Source organism: Eumetopias jubatus, unplaced genomic scaffold (genome assembly GCF_037043125.1).
Source record: "Eumetopias jubatus isolate StellerSeaLion01/CBP00866 unplaced genomic scaffold, mEumJub1_p1.0 scaffold_10, whole genome shotgun sequence".
NCBI lineage: Eukaryota > Metazoa > Chordata > Mammalia > Carnivora > Otariidae > Eumetopias > Eumetopias jubatus.
Genome location: NW_028274816.1, coordinates 57,548,888 through 57,567,208, shown reverse-complemented (window position 1 = coordinate 57,567,208; position 18,321 = coordinate 57,548,888). Strand labels below are relative to the sequence as shown.

Genomic DNA, 18,321 nt, shown 5'->3' with positions numbered 1-18,321 from the left:
TCCAGGTGCACTAGCTGGGATCTCTGTGAGAATGTACTAATTAGAGGCACTGAGTTCTCTTGTATTCCCTAAAATTCTTCCTTCCAGGACCAGTTTTTCCGTTTAGCTTCTGGTCTCTTGCTGCAGGATTTTCTCCATTGCCTGTCATTTTTGCATGTTTATGTCGACCGAGGCAGTTAAAAAGCATAATCCTTGTGTTAGGTTTAGTGGACAGGCTGCCTCTGGGTTGTCAGGCCATGTTTACCTTTAGACTGAGAAACTTTTCAGACACAAAAATAGGTCCTGTATTTGCCTGGGCAGAAGATGCCCGGCTCCTAGGCATCCCGAGGGCTCAAACAGAGGGCAGCTGTTCTGGGCAGAGATTCCAGAGTCTGCTATGCTTGTACTTGCAGCTGTGGTCTCGAGCCCCTCTGGGGTTCTGCGAAGCTGCCTGGCTTCCTTCTCAGGCGGTCACCAGACTGAAGTGTCCTCACCATCACCTTAGTAATCTTCTGTCCGCAAATGGCTGGAATCTCAACTGCCGATGGAACCTCTCCTGGGTTTCTTGTTAATCCTTCACTGTCATTGGCAGGCATGAGGTGAAAATACTCACGGTGACCTCGCGATCACCAACCGCAGGCCCTTTGCCCTCCTGGCCTTGTGCAGATGTTCTGCGGTCCCCCATCTTATGCCTCTGCAGCTTGCACTCCTAGTTCATCTCAGCCTTCCCCTGCTCTCCCCAACGCAGACAGCTTCCCTTTCACACAAACTTGCTTCCACTGAGCAATCTCGTGTCTAGAACCCCATTCAGCCACCGAGACAAGGGCAGGGACAGCCCCACAGGGAATGTGGAAGACCATGAGAAAAAAAAAAAAAGAGAAAAAAAATCACAAAGGGATCAAAAATCCTAACGGAGGGAACCCTTGCAGAGCACCTCCTTATCCCATTGTAAGCAGGTCTGGCATAGCGTGGGTAGCCCCGTGCTCAGGTCAAAAGCCCAAGTCCTTGGCAGGCCCTGGGACACAAACCAAAGTGGGGCTATCAACAGTCAGGTGACGACCTTCGGAGGAAGACATGAAGAGCAGTGAAGAAGAAACCAAGGTGCTCGTTATCAACAGGAAATTAATTTTATTTTTAAATCCGAGGGGCCAGAACAAATAAGGAGACTCCTACCCTTGGCTGGCAAACTTAGGTGGTGGCCGAGAAGGTCGGGGGGAGAGGATGACAGCAGAGGGGTGGGCAGGAACACGTCCAAACAGAACCGGGGTGGGGTGGGGGGAGAGGCCCTCTTCACTCTGGGGCGGCCTCCATCAAATACCCGTTCTCCGGAGCAAGATACCCATCACCTCCCTCAGACTCCATGTACATGTCTCGGCTTTCGTTGCCCAGACCCTCCAGCCCGTTGTCCTGGCCGCCACCCCCCCCACCTCGGGCCTCATCCCGGCCCCGTTCGCCACCCCGCTCCCCCCGCTTGTGCTCGCGATCCCGGTCTCGGTCGCGGTCCCGCCGCCGCTCCCGCTCGCTCCGGTGGCTCCGACGTCGTTCCCGGTCACGATCCCGACCCTTCTCCTCTGGACCATCAGGGCCATCAGGACCCAGCTCCCCAGGAGGCCCATCGTCAGGAGGCGCATCACCAGCCTCAGAGGGCTCCGCCATGTCGCCACCACCTCCGCCACCACGCAGCTCCTCCTTGCGCTCCCGCTCCCGACGTGCCCGCTCCCGGCTCCGGCTACTTCGCCGCTTCCGTTCCCGGTCCTTGTCCTTGCTACGCTCCCTGGAGCGCCTCCGTTCCTCCTTGTCGCGACTCCGTGAGCGCCGCCGCCGGTCCCGAGAGCGGGAGCGTCGCCGTTCTCGCTCCTTGTCTCGCTCGCGGCTTCGTTCCCTGCGCTCCCGCTCGCGGTCCCGGTCCCGGTCCCTGTGGGGAAGCGGGGAGGGGCCGGGCCTGGATGAGGTGGGCAGAGGTTTGTGGCAGGGCTCCCCCACGTGACCACCCCCATCCCAGGAAACCAGCTGCCCAATCTTACCTCTCATCATAGCGAGAAGTATCGTCCCGGCCCGAATGCCGGATGTTCACGTCGGCCCCGCCTCTTCGGGTCCCACCGAGGCCGCCTCCTGGGGTGGGAGCAGGGCAGAGAGGGTCAGTCTGGGCGGGGTGCGCAGGGAAGGGAAATGAGGGGCACCAAAGAGCAAAGGGAAGGACTGCAACGACGTTTAACAGGACAGCCATGCCTTACAGAGATGTGAGGACTTTCACGAGGTGCCAGCTGGGAAACACCCGCACTCACACTCCAAAGCGCATGCTCCTAACCGCTAGGGCGCCACAGAGCCCCCAGACCCTTCCCACTCAGCGGCCTCCTCCCACCAACCACAGCCGGTGACTTTTTTTTTTTTTTTAAAGATTTTTAAGATTTTATTCGAAAGAGTGTAAGTGGGGCAGGGCACAGAGGGGCAGAGGGAGAGGGAGAAGCTCGATCCCAGGACCCCAAGATCATGACCCGAGCCGAAGGCAGACACTTAACCCACGGAGCCACCCAGGCGCTCCAAGCCAGTGACCTTTCTAACTGGTCTGCCTCAAAGCCTCCAACGGCTTCCCACTGCCCACCTTTCAAACCAGGGGTCCCTGGTTCTTTACATACTGGGAGGTTCTCAATCTCCTTATACTCTCCATCTCCTTTCTGCCCCAGTTGGGATCATTCATCTCTTTCCCTAGAATCTTACCACCTTCCCTGTGAACTTATTCACCCTTTACATGTTAGCCAGAACATCACTTCCTCAGAAAGCCTTCCAGATTAAGCTGTTCTCCACTAGGGGAGCTTCACATTTTATACATCCGTGTGAGCTGAGGAATGCTGGCTTTTCCCCGCAGACCATTACGCACTGTGAAAATCGGGACTGTGTCTGGCTTTGCTTGTAACCAGCACGCGGTACAGCAGCCAGAATATAAAAGTCTATGTGCTGTAGTCAGATGACTGACTGAACAACTCTAAGGAGCAACAAAGAGCTCCTTCTGCAGATAAAAAAACAGCCCCTTGCCCACGGGGACTTGGGAACAAAGGTGCAGAACTGGGCTAGGGCTCCCAGCCTACTCCAGAACTTGCCCTCTCGTGCACCCTTCTGCACCACAGGGACTGGAAGAAAGCTTCAGTGAGGCAGGCCCAAGTTCCACATACGGAAATGGCTTTTAGCAGTGCCAGCGAAAAGGAGAAAGGCCGCTTGGAGGGTAAACATTCTACCCGGGACAGGCAACTACCAGGCATCTGGAACATCACAGGCATGGTGCAGAATAGACTACTGTCTTCAGTTTTCAGGTCACGACCCAGCTATGGATCCCATCATCAATTTGATGGCTTGCAACCAATGTATTAAAAAAACAAAATAAAGCAACAGAATATAAAATACTAGTACATACTGCCCGTAGAAAAAACATTTCCTCTTCATAAAACTTTTGTTTTGGGTGGTTATTTTTCCACGGGTATATACTGGGTCAGGATGTACTGGGGATTGCTATCACAAAGTTTGAATGCGAACCGAACTAGAAGATTCTGGGATTCCAGAATTCTAGTAACAGACTCTGAAAAACTCACTCCACCCCGGAGAAACGAGGACAAGAGGAGAACCTACCTACTGTTCCGAGACACAGCAGGTGAGTGTGTGGTCTAGGCCGCACAAGCCAGTCCAGGTGAGAAAGGGGACAGGGAAGCAGGAGTAAGAGCAGGGAGTACTGCACCCGCCTGAGGTGTCAGCCTGGGGAGGACCTGCTCTCCTGAAGAGCTGTCACTCACCCTCGCAGGAGTAGGTCCCTCATATGCATGTTTGGATGGCAGCCCCACAGCCCCAGGTCCAGGCCCAACACTGCACCACTGAGACCCGACCGCCCCAAAGCACAGAGGGTCACCCAGGACCAGGGGTAAAGCGGAAGCTGCAGAGCAGGCATGGAGCCAGTGCAGGGAAACACGGAAGAGACCAGCCTGCAGACAGCAGGCAAGGTGGAGGCAAGCTGCAGTGATGCTGGATGCGGCTCCTGACGGCTTGAAGGTCTGGCTACCAGGTCCTCTTGAGGCCCAGGGGCATCACACATCTCTGGGCTCCAAAGGACCTCCAGGATTCTCTACCGACAACACTCCTTATGTCTTAAAAACCTCAAACGTATTTCTGACACTTGCAACCAAACTGACCTTGAAAGACACGGTAAGAGACAGAGGCCATCTGTGTCTTGCTCCTGACTAGAAACACAGTACACAGCTGGTAATCAATGATTAAACAAACGAGCAAGAGCAAAGAATACGTGGATGAGAGAGTAACATTTACAAGCCCTACCACGTGCCACTTGCCAAGCTGGGCATCTGGTATGCTGAGCTCAGTGAACTGAGGTTATCCCTACTTTCTAGGATAAAGAAAAATGAGGCAGGAAGAGGGGAAATGCACCAGCTAGCAAGTACACGAGCCGGCATTTGATCCCAGACTTGCCTCTCCAGGCCAGTGCTCCTGCTCCTAATCAGTGACCCAGAATGAGAAGACAGCCACCAGGAACGATGATGGTGACAAGAGGAGCTGGAGGGAGGAAGGGAGGATGTGATGAGCAGCCAGGCAAGCAGAAGAGCAAGGGAAGAGAGAAAGCAGCAGAAGTTGCAGAAGGGAGTCAGATCCTCCAGGGCCCAGCCCAGGCGGGAAGTGCTCACCTAGCCGCCGGGGCCGCCAGCCCTTCACAGTTCGGCCTCTCTCCACGTCCACAAGGACTCTCCTGCCATCAATCTTCTTGCCATCTGCGTGCTTGTAAGCGGCTGCAACAGATGTGGGGAGGGGGGAGGGGGAGGAGTCCCCAGAGGGTCCTCTAGTCAGGACAGGGCTCAGCTCTGCAGCATCCCCACCCTCAGGTACCCATCAACGCACTCTGTGCGCACGCGCACACACACGCACACGCCCACCAGACAGCCAGGCAACTGACAGCCAGACCAACCCTCTCCCAAACCAGGAGGGGCCTGCTCCATCTCAGCACCTGTTTATCACCCCCCAATCACTATTGGGGGGGAGCAAGACCACCCGAACCACCACGCCCCTGGGCTCCCAGGCCCTTCCTACTCCCATTCGACAGAGCAGCCCCCTCCTGCCCAGGCGGCCATAGTCGCTGCAAAGAAACTGGAGGTTAACTTAAGGCTGGACTCTGCTGTGGGGGAGGGCTCCTCCACAACCCCAGGCATGCACCCTAAAACAACATGCTGGGGGAGGAGGCCCATCTGGGCCGCTCTGCACCCCAGTTCACACCGGTTTTCCTTTTTGTTTTTTTGTGTTTTTGGGGGGGGGGGGCGAAGGTGAGCGTGGGGGGGAACAGACATCAGAACAGAAAATGAACCAGAAAAGGGTGGGAGAAATCTTTAGGAGATGGCAGGGAGCAGAAGGGTGGGTTATGGTGCTCCCAGGGGGCCTAGAGGGGCCCCCTACAGCAGCTGGGGGAGAGGGAAAGTGGAGGGAGGCATGGGAGGCGTGCGGTGCTCCTGACAATTCCTGCCTTACCTGAGCCGACTGACTGCCACCCAATCCCAGCCCCCAACCCATCTCTCCCTCCACACCCCCAGCTCAACACACGCTGGGAGGCCAACCCCAGCCGGAGCCTCTCGGGAAGGGTGAGGAGTAGAGGGGGAGATTCGGGGCGAGGCAAGTTCCTGCTCTTGGGCAGGGCACAGCAATGGGCAGGCCCGATCCCGGGCCTGTCTCACACAGGACATCAGGAAGGCCAAAAAAGTCTGTTTCCCACCCCCAGCCCTGGCCTAGGGGGTTGTCCTCAACCAACCACAATACCCTGCCCCGCCCCAGCCCTCTCCCCCCCAAATAACAACCAGAGGAAGAGAAAAAGGTGCCATTTACCGATGCCGGCCTTGCGGGTGTCCAAACCGAGCGGGATGGGGGGGGCTCGGCAACTCCTGGGGGCCTGGCGAGGAGGCGGGCTTCCCGGGGGGGGACACGGGACCGCTTACCTGGAGCCCCCAAGCTTACCTGAGCACGCGCACAGACCCCACACCCACCACCATGGGGTCAGCTAAAGCTACAGGGAAGGGAAGTGGGGGGTTCTAGGGAGCCACAGAGAGGGAGAGGAACCACATCTCCTGCACCACCTGGAGACAGGCAGAGGAAGTGGTGGACCCCAAAGAAACCTCATGGAGGCCTTGAAAGAGGGGGAGGCAAGGATTAACATCAAGTCTAGGAGCTGGTAAAGCCCTGGGACTAGCTTGCTGAATTTAAAAAGAAGGCTGGGGAGGCCTTAGCAAACCTATCCGCCCTCACCTTTCCCAGTAAAGTCCACACTAAACTAGGCACACGCCCCACCCCCTTGCAGCACATAGAAGGACTTTTCCACCTCAAATTCCACACTCCCTCCCACCACCTGCCACTCAAAGGCTGGCACACAAGGGGACAGCCTGGGGGGTCCAGGAGATGGAGTGCTGCCCGTGATTTGAGGAGAAGGGGCCGTTTGGCCCCCGAACCCAGAGAAGGATAAGTGGGAGAAAGGGATTTAAGGACCGGGAACACAGTCAAGCAAAGGAACCCTGCTCTGGTTCAGTGTCCCAAACCCCAGAAGAGGCCCAACCCAGGAGTACCAACAAAAGAAACCATGTGACATGTGTACTTCTAGGCTTCTCTTTCTCTCCCTCTCTTAGGTCTCTAGACAGTGGAAGGGTCTTAAGTAAAATCTACAACACCTTCAGCTGCTTGCAGCCTGTCACTCGATCCCTCCCACACCCCAATCCCCAATTCCATGCACTCTGCAGAGCCGCTGGGCACCAGAGCCCTTTGGTAGGCCTCAACCATGATAAGGCAAGACAGAAAAGGGGCACAGCACCCTGAGTCTAGCAACCAAAAAGATTCTCCAGGGCCACCACAGTGACAGCCCCACAGAAGCACGGGAGCTGGGAGCAAAGGGTTGAAGGGTTCCACACGGACCCCTCGCCCTAGTGCGTCCTGTCTTCAGTACTCCCGTAACCTTGCCGCTGACGTCATGAAGCCAGGTAAGTCAGGGGTTGGGTGGAGCCCAACTGGAGAGGCCAGCTGCCTTTCCCATCAGGGCTCATCCTTCCCTTCCTGGGATCAGCAAGATTATCAGAGAGCATATACGGACTGGGGGAAGGGGCGGCAGGAGGGACAAAGGGCACCCAAACAAGGAAAGGGTTCTGGGTGCGGGGAGGCTGAGGGGGCGACTGGGGATGGGAGGAGGGCCTCACTGCTCCTGAGCTGCCTGGCTAAGCTGGGCTGGTGTGCGGTGCTGAGTGATCTTACCCATGATACAAACCCTTATACCAACCATACACTGAGGTGTTGTAAGGGGAGCGTAAGCATCAGCTGCAAGCCAGCTGCGTGGTGGCTGCAGTGACAATAAGAACAGTCAATTAATACGGCGGCCCCTGGACACGCCGCAGCCCTGCCCACCCCCACCCACCCATCCCTGCCCATGTGGACGCCGCCGCAGCCTCAAAGGGGGCTTTGGAGATGTGGGGGCAGGCGCTAAACACGCCTACCAACCCACTGCCCGCTGAGGAACAGGGTGGGGGGCCAGGGGTGGGGAGGCGGAGGGTCGGGTGGCCCAGCCCCAGCTCTGCTGGGGGGAAGAGAGGGCAGGTTCAAAGGCCAGTCCTCATTCCAACCTGGCCACCCCCAACTATGGTGGGGGGAATGGAGAGAGGCTCCCCGAACATCCGACCCCTCCCCACCACCTCCAGCTGGCCCCAGCCCCCACCCAGTTCCCTCCTTGCCCCTGAGGTTCAACGTGTGACACTTACCTCCCCAGGTTCACACACACACACACGTTGTGGGGGATTTTGGTTTTTGTTTTTTAAAAAACACGTATATATAAAAAAAAAAAAGATATATCAGAAACAGAGGGAGGAGGAGAAGAGACATCGCTAATGTCAGGTTTGGCAGGGTGGGGGGTGGGGACAGACGACGGGAAGGGGCTGGGCAGCAGAGAAGAGAGAGGGTCAGAGGGCAGGGTTCAGGCCGGAGGTACTCACAGTGCATGTCTCGCTCATGTTCGTACTCGATGAAGGCATAGCCGCGGGGCTTTCCTGAACGCTTACTGTAGACCATGTGTATCTGGGGGGGGGGGCGAGGGGCGCAGAGATTAGTTCTCAGACAAGGAAATCCCACCCATTCAATCGCAGAGCCTGGGTGCTGCCAGCGACAGATGCCTCAAACCCTCTCCCTGTCCTCAAGAGCCCAGAGTGACTAATGCTCTAGCGGCGCTGGGCTCAGCAGTGTGTGTGCACGATGACCTCCAGCGCTCACAACTGCCCAGAGCACTTAAGTGATTTTTCAGTGAATTCAAGACACATCAGTAAAACATAAAGCCTTGCTCTAAAACAAGGGCCAGCACGCACATTTATGCTTTTTCTCTAAAAGGCTGGACAGCAGATACTTCCGGCTCTGAGGGCCTTAACACCAACCGTAGCCACAGACAACAGCGAACAGATGGAACTGGCTGGGTACCGATAAGCCTTTATTTACAAACGGTAAATCTGTAGTTTGCCTACCCGTATCCTAAATCAACAAAAAGCAGCCCTTACTTCTTAATTTTCCTCCTGCTACCCAGAGTCAGCTGCGTGTTAGTGCACTCAGAATGTAAACGCAGGCCACGGCCTCTGAAGCCCCACAATGATGGGATGCACCCTCGGGGCCGGGAGCCAGCCTTCTCCCTCCCCCCACCCCGCTCCAATTCAAGCAGTCGAGACCCCAGTTCACTCACTCTTTTGATGGGTCCGTACACCTCAAACTCTCTCCGGAGCTTGGATTCTGTCGTGTCATAGTTCTACCAGGAGACAGATACAAAGTTAAGTGGGAAAAGTGAGCCGTCCCAAAGCCCTCACAACATTCCAGGACTTAGCCTACTGTCCTTTGTCCCACACCCAAGCTCTCAGCAGCCCAGGATTCTAGGCTCCTCTGGGGCTCCAGGGGTGGGGAGCTGAGGACTCACCACTCTAGCCACAAAGAGAGTCTTGAAGGCATCACCCTGAGCATTGGGATCATTGTGAGGGTCCCCTGTGCAGGAAGAACACAATGCGTAAGTACAAGACGTCAACAGTCTCACATAGCAAGACAGACAGGGACAGAAGGGCAGAGGCCCGTTAGAGAGAAGACGACAGTTGGTGACCTGGAGACCTTGGCCATGCTCCTCTCTCCAGCTTCCCCCCAGCAGCCTTGTATCCAAGTAGCCAATTTAGGCTGATGCAGGAAAGGGATAGGCGGACTTCAAGCTGACTGGATGGGGCCAGTCTTAATGCCATTTCAGACCTAAACGTGCGAAGGCTCCGGTCCCTTCCAGGGGAAGACTGGGCATCTTTGCGGAGGCAGCCCCATCACTCCAGGTGCCTTTTCCTCCCTCACCTGCAGGGCCACACTGCCACCCCATGGCACAGCTGGCAACTGCAGCCCACGGGGAAACCTTAGATCAAAGGCTGGCAGAGGCCAGGAGAGCCCAAGCCTTGCTTGGGCCTTGCTTTCTTCCCTATTGCACTACAGCCTCTGTGCCTCAGGGGAAAAGCCAGGGCACAATGATGCTGATCAGATTCTTACTCCCACAAGACCACTGAAGAATAACCATCTCTACAGACAGGAGCCAAAATCTATTACAAAACTCATTCCAGAGGGATTCTGATGGCTCAGACCTGGGAAGAAGTCCTTTTCAGACTATGGTGACCCAACCCCACAGGATGGCCCTCGACTCCCGCCAGGGCCCCAGAGGCACCCTGCCCAGTGCCCAGTGGAGGTGGCTCTTCCATGACATAGCGCGACCCTCAGAATGACCTGCCGAGTTGTGCAGGAATAGGAGAAAAAGAACGTTAATAATTTACTGCATACGTAATTATGCCCTGACACTGCTGGATGCTGAGAATTAATCATTCTGCAAATGGAAACAAAACCAGCCCCTGAAGCACAGAGGAGGAAAAAGCGTCAAGAGCAGCAAAGAGGGCCAAGCCGGCTTCACACGCCAGCCTGACCTCACAGGCCAGGGGTTCTAACTACCCGGCTCCACGCTGAATGTCCAGGCACGAGCTTCTCAGGAAGATAGTCTAGGTGTTGCAAGAAGCCAGAGAAATAAAGTTCTAGATCTGTCTCCTGTGGGAGGGCTACCCCGCAAACATAAATGAAGTACAAGGTGCCTTTAGAGAATTTACTAAAAACCAGCGGATTGAACCCACATTTAAAGGAATAATTCCCTGGAAACTGATAGCAGCCTTTGAAGACAACCCCATCTTTGAGCCTGCCCCCTTTGGTGCTCCCCCCACCTCATCCCTCCACGCTGTCATTTTCTGTGCCCTGGTCTCTCAGTGTGCACCGGGCCGCTCTCATCCAGTCACCTCATCCATTCACCTAACAGGTACCTATTAAGTACTAACAAGTGCCTGGGACTGCCGTTAAGGTGTCGGGGAGTCCACAGTGAACGAGACAAAAAAAAAGAGCCCTGCCCTCTTAGAGATCAGACACAAATGCAGGGAGGCAGACTGTAAACAAGGTAAGGGAACCATCTAGTTTTATCAGAAAGTAACAGGCCCAGGCAAAAGAACAATAAGGGGAAGGTCAGGAAAGGCCTCACTGGGATGAGGACGTGTGACCGAAGACCTCCAAGTCCCATGGCAGCAACAGGAAACGCAGCTGCCAGCAGCAGGCGGCAGGTGATCGAACGGGCGCGGTAAGAATGCAGCCACGGGACCGCCGACTGCTGCCTGGGGGAACGACTTCGGGGCGGGCACTGCTGCGACACCGAGGCAGCTCGGTAGTTCCTGCCACTACCTACGCAAGGGGCCCCCGCGTGTGACTAAAGGCAAAAACTAGTGCAGCCAAGAGTACCCCTGTACCTGAACATGTCAGCACAATGACGGTGGCAGAGAACTAGAGTCGGTCGGCAGTTCACCAGTCAACGCACATGCGCACATACCCACGGTGCTCCACTGTGCTGGCAACTGTGACCTTGGGAAATCCTTGGCTAAAGGGATTATCTAGGTAGCAACCCAGGGCAGGGGCTCAAAGAACTGTCCTGTGCGGTGGGGAAACCTCATGAGACTTTTGGATGGTGGGGAAAGTATCTCAGAACTCTCTCTCGGGAAGCATACTGGGCCTCAACAAGCCTCAATTTTCCTTTTCTTAAAAATAGGAGTAATACGGGCGCCTGGGTGGCTCAGTCGTTAGGCATCTGCCTTCGGCTCAGGCCGTGATCCCAGGGTCCTGGGATCGAGCCCCGAATCTCATCAGGCTCCCTGCTCAGCCAGAAGCCTGCTTCTCCCTCTCCCACTCCCCCTGCTTGTGTTCCCTCTCTCGCTGTGTCTCTGTCAAATAAATAAATAAAATCTTAAAAAAAAAAAAAAAAAGGAGTAATAACCCCTGCCACGCCTGGAAGCTGTGAGAAATCAATACTATGAATTACACCAACTGCTTTGGAAGGGACAAGGTCCCCTCCAAGGGCAGCTGTTAGTTGCGACAAGGCACAGCAGGTAGTGGGGACAGAGGCTCTTGGGGCACAAAACCCTAACGTACGTGACCCATTCTTTTTTCTTTTCAATTACGCAGAAATCCAAACACGTAGGGAAACAGAGAACCCCTAAGAACCAGCTTCAGTTATCAATGCTTGGCCACATTTGTTTCATCTGTACTCCCATCCCACCAAAATATTTTAAATCAAGCCCCAAATATACCATTTCCGTCTCTAACAGAGACTTTTTAAAAAACCAGAACCACCATACTGTTACTGCACCTTAACACACTATGTTAGTTCCTTCCTTAACACATTTAGTTAGTTCCTTAACTGGAGACCCATGTTCAAATGCCAATTGTTTCAAAACTGGATGTTTATAGTTAGCTCATTTAGATCCGGATCCTAACAAGCTCCACACCTACCAACGTGCTTGCCAGAGCTTTTGATTCTTTAATCCATTTGATCCGCTCCCTGCCCTTTTTCCTTGTCATTTATTAGCTAAAGAAACTGGGTTACAAGTTCGTTGTATAAATTTCGCACACTGAATTTGGCTGATTGCACCTTCGTGGTGTCGTTTAACACACCAAGACCCCATTCTCAAAGGGGGGGAAATAATTTCCAAGGGGACAAGAGATTTACCCAAGGTCACCTGGCTACCAGTGGCAGAATCAGGGTTAAAACGCACGTGGGTCAGAATGCAAGGCCGGTGCCCCAGCAACGGGGTGAAAAGACTCCCCAGACTAACTGCTGCCAACAATTCCGTGTGCCAGGTCTTACAGGGGCTGGGACTGTCACAGAGAGCAAATCCCATCCAAACCCTGCTCTCTCGGAGCAACTGTGAACCTCCACTAGAGAGAGATTCTCTTCAAATCCCCCGTGCAAACCGAAGTGACCAACCTGCAGCGGGACTCGGGGCTTTCAGCACACAAGGTAACTCGACCTGAGCAAGGAAGTCATGGAAGGCTTCCTTGAGAAGTAACAGCCAAACGGGGACACAAAGGGCTGCTACACACAAACCAAGGCGTCATCACAGACTGGAGGCACAGCCTGAGCAAAAGCCCAATGACAGGAGACCATCCAGCAAGAATGACGCATAAGAAGAGGTGACTCTGGCTAGAGCAGGAGGGGAGCATGGTGCCCAACATGCCTGAGCAGGAAAGAGACTTTGGTCTTTGTGCCGAGAGCAAAAGAAAGTTATTAGAAAAAGGTAGAGTCGCACTTAAAGACCCAAAGAACTTGGCGGAGACAGAGCTGTAGATAAACCAGTTAGACTGTTGGTGTGTGTGCGAGCAGAAGGGGATTTGGGTGGTGCTGGACACAGAGAGAAGTGTCAGATTTGGGACAGAGAATAACAGGGACAGGTCATGCTGACCAGCTGGGGAAAGGAGGAAAAAAGTGTTAAAAGCAAAGCGGGTGGCCCACGATAGAGATCATGACTTGCAAGGCTGCATGGCTGTGTTCCATTGACGAAAATATCCGAGGAAACCAGGTTGGTGGGAGCAGGAAATTCTGAATGTGGTTCGGACACTGAGTCTGAGATGCCTTTGAGGCATCTGAGAATGGACAAGAAAGCAGCTGCTGTGAGTCAGTGCTCAGAGAGCTCTCAGCTAGATATCCAGGTCTTTAGATGTTAGGCATCTGGGGGCGCCTGGGTGGCTCGGTCAGTTACGCGTCCAACTCTTGATTTAGGCTCAGGTCATGATCTTGGGGTTGTGAAATCGAGCCCTGTGTCAGGCTCCATGCTCAGCCGGGTTCTGCTTGGGTTGGGATTCTCTCCCTCTGCCCCTCCCCTCAGTTCACACCCACATGCACTCTCTCAAAAATTAAATAATAAAATATTTTTTTAAAAAAGTGTTGGAATGCCAGGGTGGCTGAGTTGATTAAGTGTTTGCCTCCAGCTTGAGTCATGATCCCAGGGTCCTGGGATTGAGTCCCGCATCGGGCTCCTTGCTCAATGGAGAGCCTGCTTCTCTCTCTGCCTGCCGCTCCCCCTGCTTGTGCTCACCCTGACAAATAAATAAAATCTTAAAAAAAAGTTATGCATCTACATAATAGCCCTGAGAAAACATGCCACTCCAGGGACTAAGGTCTAAAGAGATGTGATTCACCAGCCTCACAGATGTAGAAGGGAAGCCCAAGTCTTCTGACTGTAAAGCCCTTCCTCTAACATGACAGAGCCATCGGAGATTGATGTGACCCTCTTGTGAAGTCTGGTTAATGGCTACAGTGTATCTGGTCCTGTGTTTTCAATTCCTCCTACACCTGGAAGGGATGGAAAACTCCCAGCAGGCAGGTCAAGGAGTAAAAGTGGAGCTGTAACTGCTTCACTGCTTCAGCCTGTGACACATAACTGGGTTGTGGTAGCCCCTGCAAGTGCGCTCTCCGGTAGGACACGCAGCCCAAGGTTCCAAGGCTCACTTCCCGCCAACCCAGACCCCATGCTGTACTCCTTAAATGCCTAAACCACAGTGTTCAGCCAACTTTGTGAGCTAAAAAGTGAACCATCGCACCTTGCCATATTAGGTCCACTGGGGTGGATCAGTGGGGGAGAAACGCAAGAGGGTTTGAAAAAGAAATGGGAGAGGAAGAGAAACTTACACATTTTTAGCTCTGTCTCCACTTCCTGCTGTCGCCGCTCAATCTTTTCTCGTCTCTGTCAGGAGAAAGGTGGACAACTGAATGTAGACAGAAGTGCCCTGATGTCAGGAAACATCCTGGAAAAAGTGGCAAAAAAAGATACGGGGCCAACAGGCAAAAATGACATACCTTTCTCTCCATGCGTTCCTCCCGAGTTTCTGCTCGAGTCGGGGGAGGGGCATCTCGAGGATCCTGGGAACAAGAAGAGAGGTGACAGGGTGGGAGGGATAGGGGTTTGCAAGGGACACCCATCCAGAAAACAATAAGCACCTCAGACACTCACCGCCCCCCCCAAACACACAAGCAAACATGGGACAGTTCTCAGGCCAGTGGAGGTGGGGGGGGAGTGGCAAAGATCAAAAACATGGTCTGTGGACCAATGCTATCCACAACTGTTGCTGGTCTGTCACAAGAGAAGTACAGAAATCGGAAGAATTCAGAAACTTCTACAGCAACAGGATAGAGTAGCTTTATACCACCAAACTTAATGAAGATTTGATCTTTTATTCTGTAGTTTCTCTTTAAAAGTAATAGGAAAATCAAAATCATTCCTTTCTATTTATCAACATCACTCTGCAAAAGATTTGTCCTTTATCACAGACAGAGATCGGGACCAGGGTTGAAGCAAAAGAAGTTGACAGTGCAGTCCAGTAGCAGTAACTGGACACCTTCTGAGGGCCAGGGTAGTTCTCGAAGGGCTCACCAACCGCTCATTAAACTGTAACTGCCACATGACCCGCATCATCAAGGGTGCCACGGGCCTGCAGCCATCAAATTAGTTTAATTAGCTAATAACATTTCCCCAGGACCGGTTCACCAAGGGTGGCAAATTCTACTGAAGAACCAGTCTTCTGTTATCTCTCCACTAGCTTCTGCTCTGCAGCTTCCTCCACCTTCAGCGGGCCCTTTCTTATTTGACACCAGAACTGGCCTCTACTGACTCCTGGCTATGTGCCAGCACTTCTCAGGTGTGCTCTGATGCACCTCTGACGTCGTTTCCCCCAGTTTACAAATGAAAAGACGGAGGCCCAAAACCCAAGTCACGTATTTGTGTTTACCCTGCAGCTGCAGAGCTGAAATCCTCAAGCCCATATGAACATCATCCTATTAATAACAAAACTGGTGAACATGATAACACTGATGATTGCAGGCTACTTGGTGCCAAGCCCTATACCAAGTTTTGTAGTTAATTCCCTGCCAATATTACGAGGAAAATACTATTATCCCCTTGCTAAAAATGAAGAAATCAACTAAGAGAATACACCACTTGCTCAAGGTCACACAGCTGATAAACGGTGTGGGCCAAGGACTGCCTGACTCCAGAGCCTGAATCCTTAACTTCTAATTACTGAATTTTCCAAAAAAAAAAAAAAAAAACTACAAGGAATACACTATCAACCCATTTAAGACAGAGATCAGAAAGAGTGAGTCCCCTACCTAAATCACACTGCTAGAAAATGGCCCGAAACTGGACTCCCAAATCCAGCTCCGTGGCCCCCTAAGACCCAAACCATTCCAAGACTGCTCAGTGAACTCACCTCAAACTCTCGGATGTAGGGCGCAATGCCACAGTAAGGTTGATTGTGGTGTTTTTCATGTGGCAATTTCTCCAAAGGTGGCAGGTATGGGATAGGGTCGCGGGGAGCAAAGAGGGCCAGAAGGTTGGGCGGCAGGAACTGGGTCATCTTGCCAAATCTGAGAGCAGAAGCAGGACAGCCTTATGTTAGGGTGATCGGGTAGAGAGGAAGCCCCTACAATCTCCTGACTCCCAAGAAAAGTGAGATCGAGGACCAAGGTCTCACTATGAAAAAAGGTTCTGTAAGAACACGGGAGCAATCCCACGGCTCAGGGGAAAGGCATCAGTCTGAATGAGAAATCAGGTTCTTGGGGAGAGGGCTGTGTGAGGGCCGGGCAAGGCCGGTCAGAGAAACAAAGGCTGAAAAAGTTTCTGAGTAGTTGTTAGGAGTCGCGAGCAAGGAGCTGTGGGGCTGAGAGGTTCCCTGGGAGCGTGCGGGGGACTCAAGGATCCTTACGACGGAGGTCCAAAGCAATGGCGGCTGGGGGGGGGGGTCCCACACCCTGGAGAACAGGTTATGGGGGCGGGAGTCGCAGGAAGTCTCGGATCAAGGGAAGAGGCTCAGAAGCAACAACCCCTCGAGCCAGGGGCTTGTGGGTAACAGAGCCAGGCCCCCCACAGACGAAAAGAATTGTGGGTAAGGGTCGAGGCCGCCGCGGAGGCAAGGGAGAACAAGGTAACACGCCGCAAGGGCCTGTGGGTAAGGGACCCCGGGAGAGCTGCGGAAAGAGGGCCTAGGTGCCCAGAGGACTCTGGGTAAGGGGTGCAGAGAGGTGCGGTGGCGCGGGAAGGAGGCCCGGCCGCGGGGAAAGGACTGGGGCCCACCGCAGGGGGTTGTGGGTAGCGGCTCCGCACCCGGTAAGGCCACCCGGTCGCACTCACCCGCCGCGCGGCGCCCTCCTCGGCCTGGCGACGGTCCGGGGGCTCGCGGCGGCTGCAGCGGCCCCTCAGCAGCAGTGACTCCTGGTCTGCCTTCGACTCCGGCGGCGTCCGCGTCCGTCTCCCTTCGTCGCCCGCCCAGAGCACGCACCAGGCCGCCGCTCACGAGCCCGCGCGGCCTCGGCTCGCGACAGGGGCAAGGGGTGGAACAAGTCTCAAAATCCCTCCGCCGTCCGCGCTGCGCACGCGCCGCACGATTAAGCACAACCCACACACAGGGACCCGGCGTCGCCGCGGGCACTGCGCACGCGCCGGGTCGCTTCTTCGCCCCCGGGCACCTTAAACTCCTTTGCCGAGGTGGGCTGCAGGCCGCAGTGCGCACGCGGGTAACGCACCAAGCGGCAGCCCTGGACACCTTGCGCCTTCGGCTCCAACCGCCTCTAAGCGCGAGACCCTTCGATGCTCCGCCCCTTTCCCCTAACACACTTCCCGGATCTTGTACGCATGCGTGTATTGTCGTGTACGGTAAAATACTCCTCCGCCGCCTGCCAAAGAGTCCCTCCGTGAATAGTGTCATTACGTTGAAGCCTAACCTGTTAAATCAGTAACTGTTCACCCAGTGGGCGAGGTACGCTGGTCACTGTTTGGGCTCTGCAGATCTAGTACATGACTAAGGCAAAGTCTTTTTCTTCTTGGAGCTTACATTGTACTGGGGGACACGATAAAGGCATTTAAAAGGAATGAATTTCGGAGAGTGGCCAGCAAAATAAAGAATAGGGGGGCCTGGCTGACTGAGTCGGTAGAGCATGTGACTTTTGATCTCAGAGTCGTGAGTTCAAGCCCCAGGTCGGGGGTGGAGCCTACTTAAAACAAAATAATAATAAGGCCGAGTAAGGGGCTTGGGCAGTGAGAGTGGTGCTATTTTAGAAAAGGGGATAATGGAAGGTTCGTCTGAAGAGGTGAAATCCGACCCGATGGAAGGGAGATCTGGGCGAGTGAAGAGCAAGTGCAAAGGCCCTGATTTAGGACAGATGGCAGGAATCCCAGGTTGTTGGCCATGAGATCCAAGAGCTGGCAGCCGTGTTACTTAGGGCCCTGTAGATCTGTAAGGAGTTAAGTGTTGTGTAAGTTGTTTGGATAGACTCGATGGCCTGTTTAATAATAATTACGGCAGTTATTACAAAATTTAAATAACTAATTTCATGGTTCAAGAAACATCTAATATGAAAGCACATACTTTTTTATTTTTTATTTTTTTAAAGATTTTATTTATCTATTTGACAGAGAGAAAGACAGCGAGAGAGGGGACACAAGCAGGGGGAGTGGGAAAGGGAGAAGCAGGCTTCCCGCGGAGCAGGGAGCCTGATGCGGGGCTCCATACCAGGACCTGAGCCGAAGGCAGACGCTTAATGACTGAGCCACCCAGGTGCCCCTGAAAGCACATACTTTAAAAATATTTTGACCTTTGTTTTATTTATGTATGTATGTGGAACAATGCGCTATTTTTTGGATCTTTTCTGTAATTCTAAAATTATTTCAAAACAAAAAGTTTAAAGAAAATGAAGCTAAACCTGCCTTACTCATGTATTTTTCCTGTACCATTTGAAAGTAATTGCTGTGGCACTCTAAATGCATCAGCAGGTGCCTCCTAAGAATAAGGACCTTCTCCTACATAACCACAAAATTATTTTAAGCCCTAGGAAAGTTTATGCAGCCAGCCCATATTCAGATTTTCCCAGTTGACCCAAGAATATGTTGTTTTAACCCAAGCCAGGAGCCAATCAAGTTTCACGCA

The 18,321-nt window shown here is 53.5% G+C and overlaps 1 protein-coding gene across 2 annotated transcripts; it reads right to left on the bottom strand.

The window, feature by feature from the left end:
• Positions 1–1,084: 1,084 nt before the first annotated feature.
• On the bottom strand, positions 1,085–16,971 carry SNRNP70 (small nuclear ribonucleoprotein U1 subunit 70). Of its 2 annotated transcripts, none has more exons than XM_028091400.2 (10): positions 16,530–16,971; positions 15,610–15,766; positions 14,201–14,263; positions 14,033–14,087; positions 8,939–9,003; positions 8,711–8,773; positions 7,980–8,061; positions 4,659–4,760; positions 2,004–2,091; positions 1,085–1,894 (listed from the first exon to the last, which is right to left on the bottom strand). In XM_028091400.2, exons 2-10 carry the CDS (start codon positions 15,754–15,756, stop codon positions 1,270–1,272), a joined length of 1,290 nt encoding a protein of 429 aa, XP_027947201.1. In that variant the 5' UTR covers positions 15,757–15,766; positions 16,530–16,971; the 3' UTR covers positions 1,085–1,269. The 2 variants fall into 2 exon arrangements, with proteins under 2 accessions (XP_027947201.1, XP_027947200.1); XM_028091399.2 differs by having other exon boundaries at positions 1,085–1,921; positions 16,530–16,970.
• Between the last annotated feature and the right edge of the window lie 1,350 nt (positions 16,972–18,321).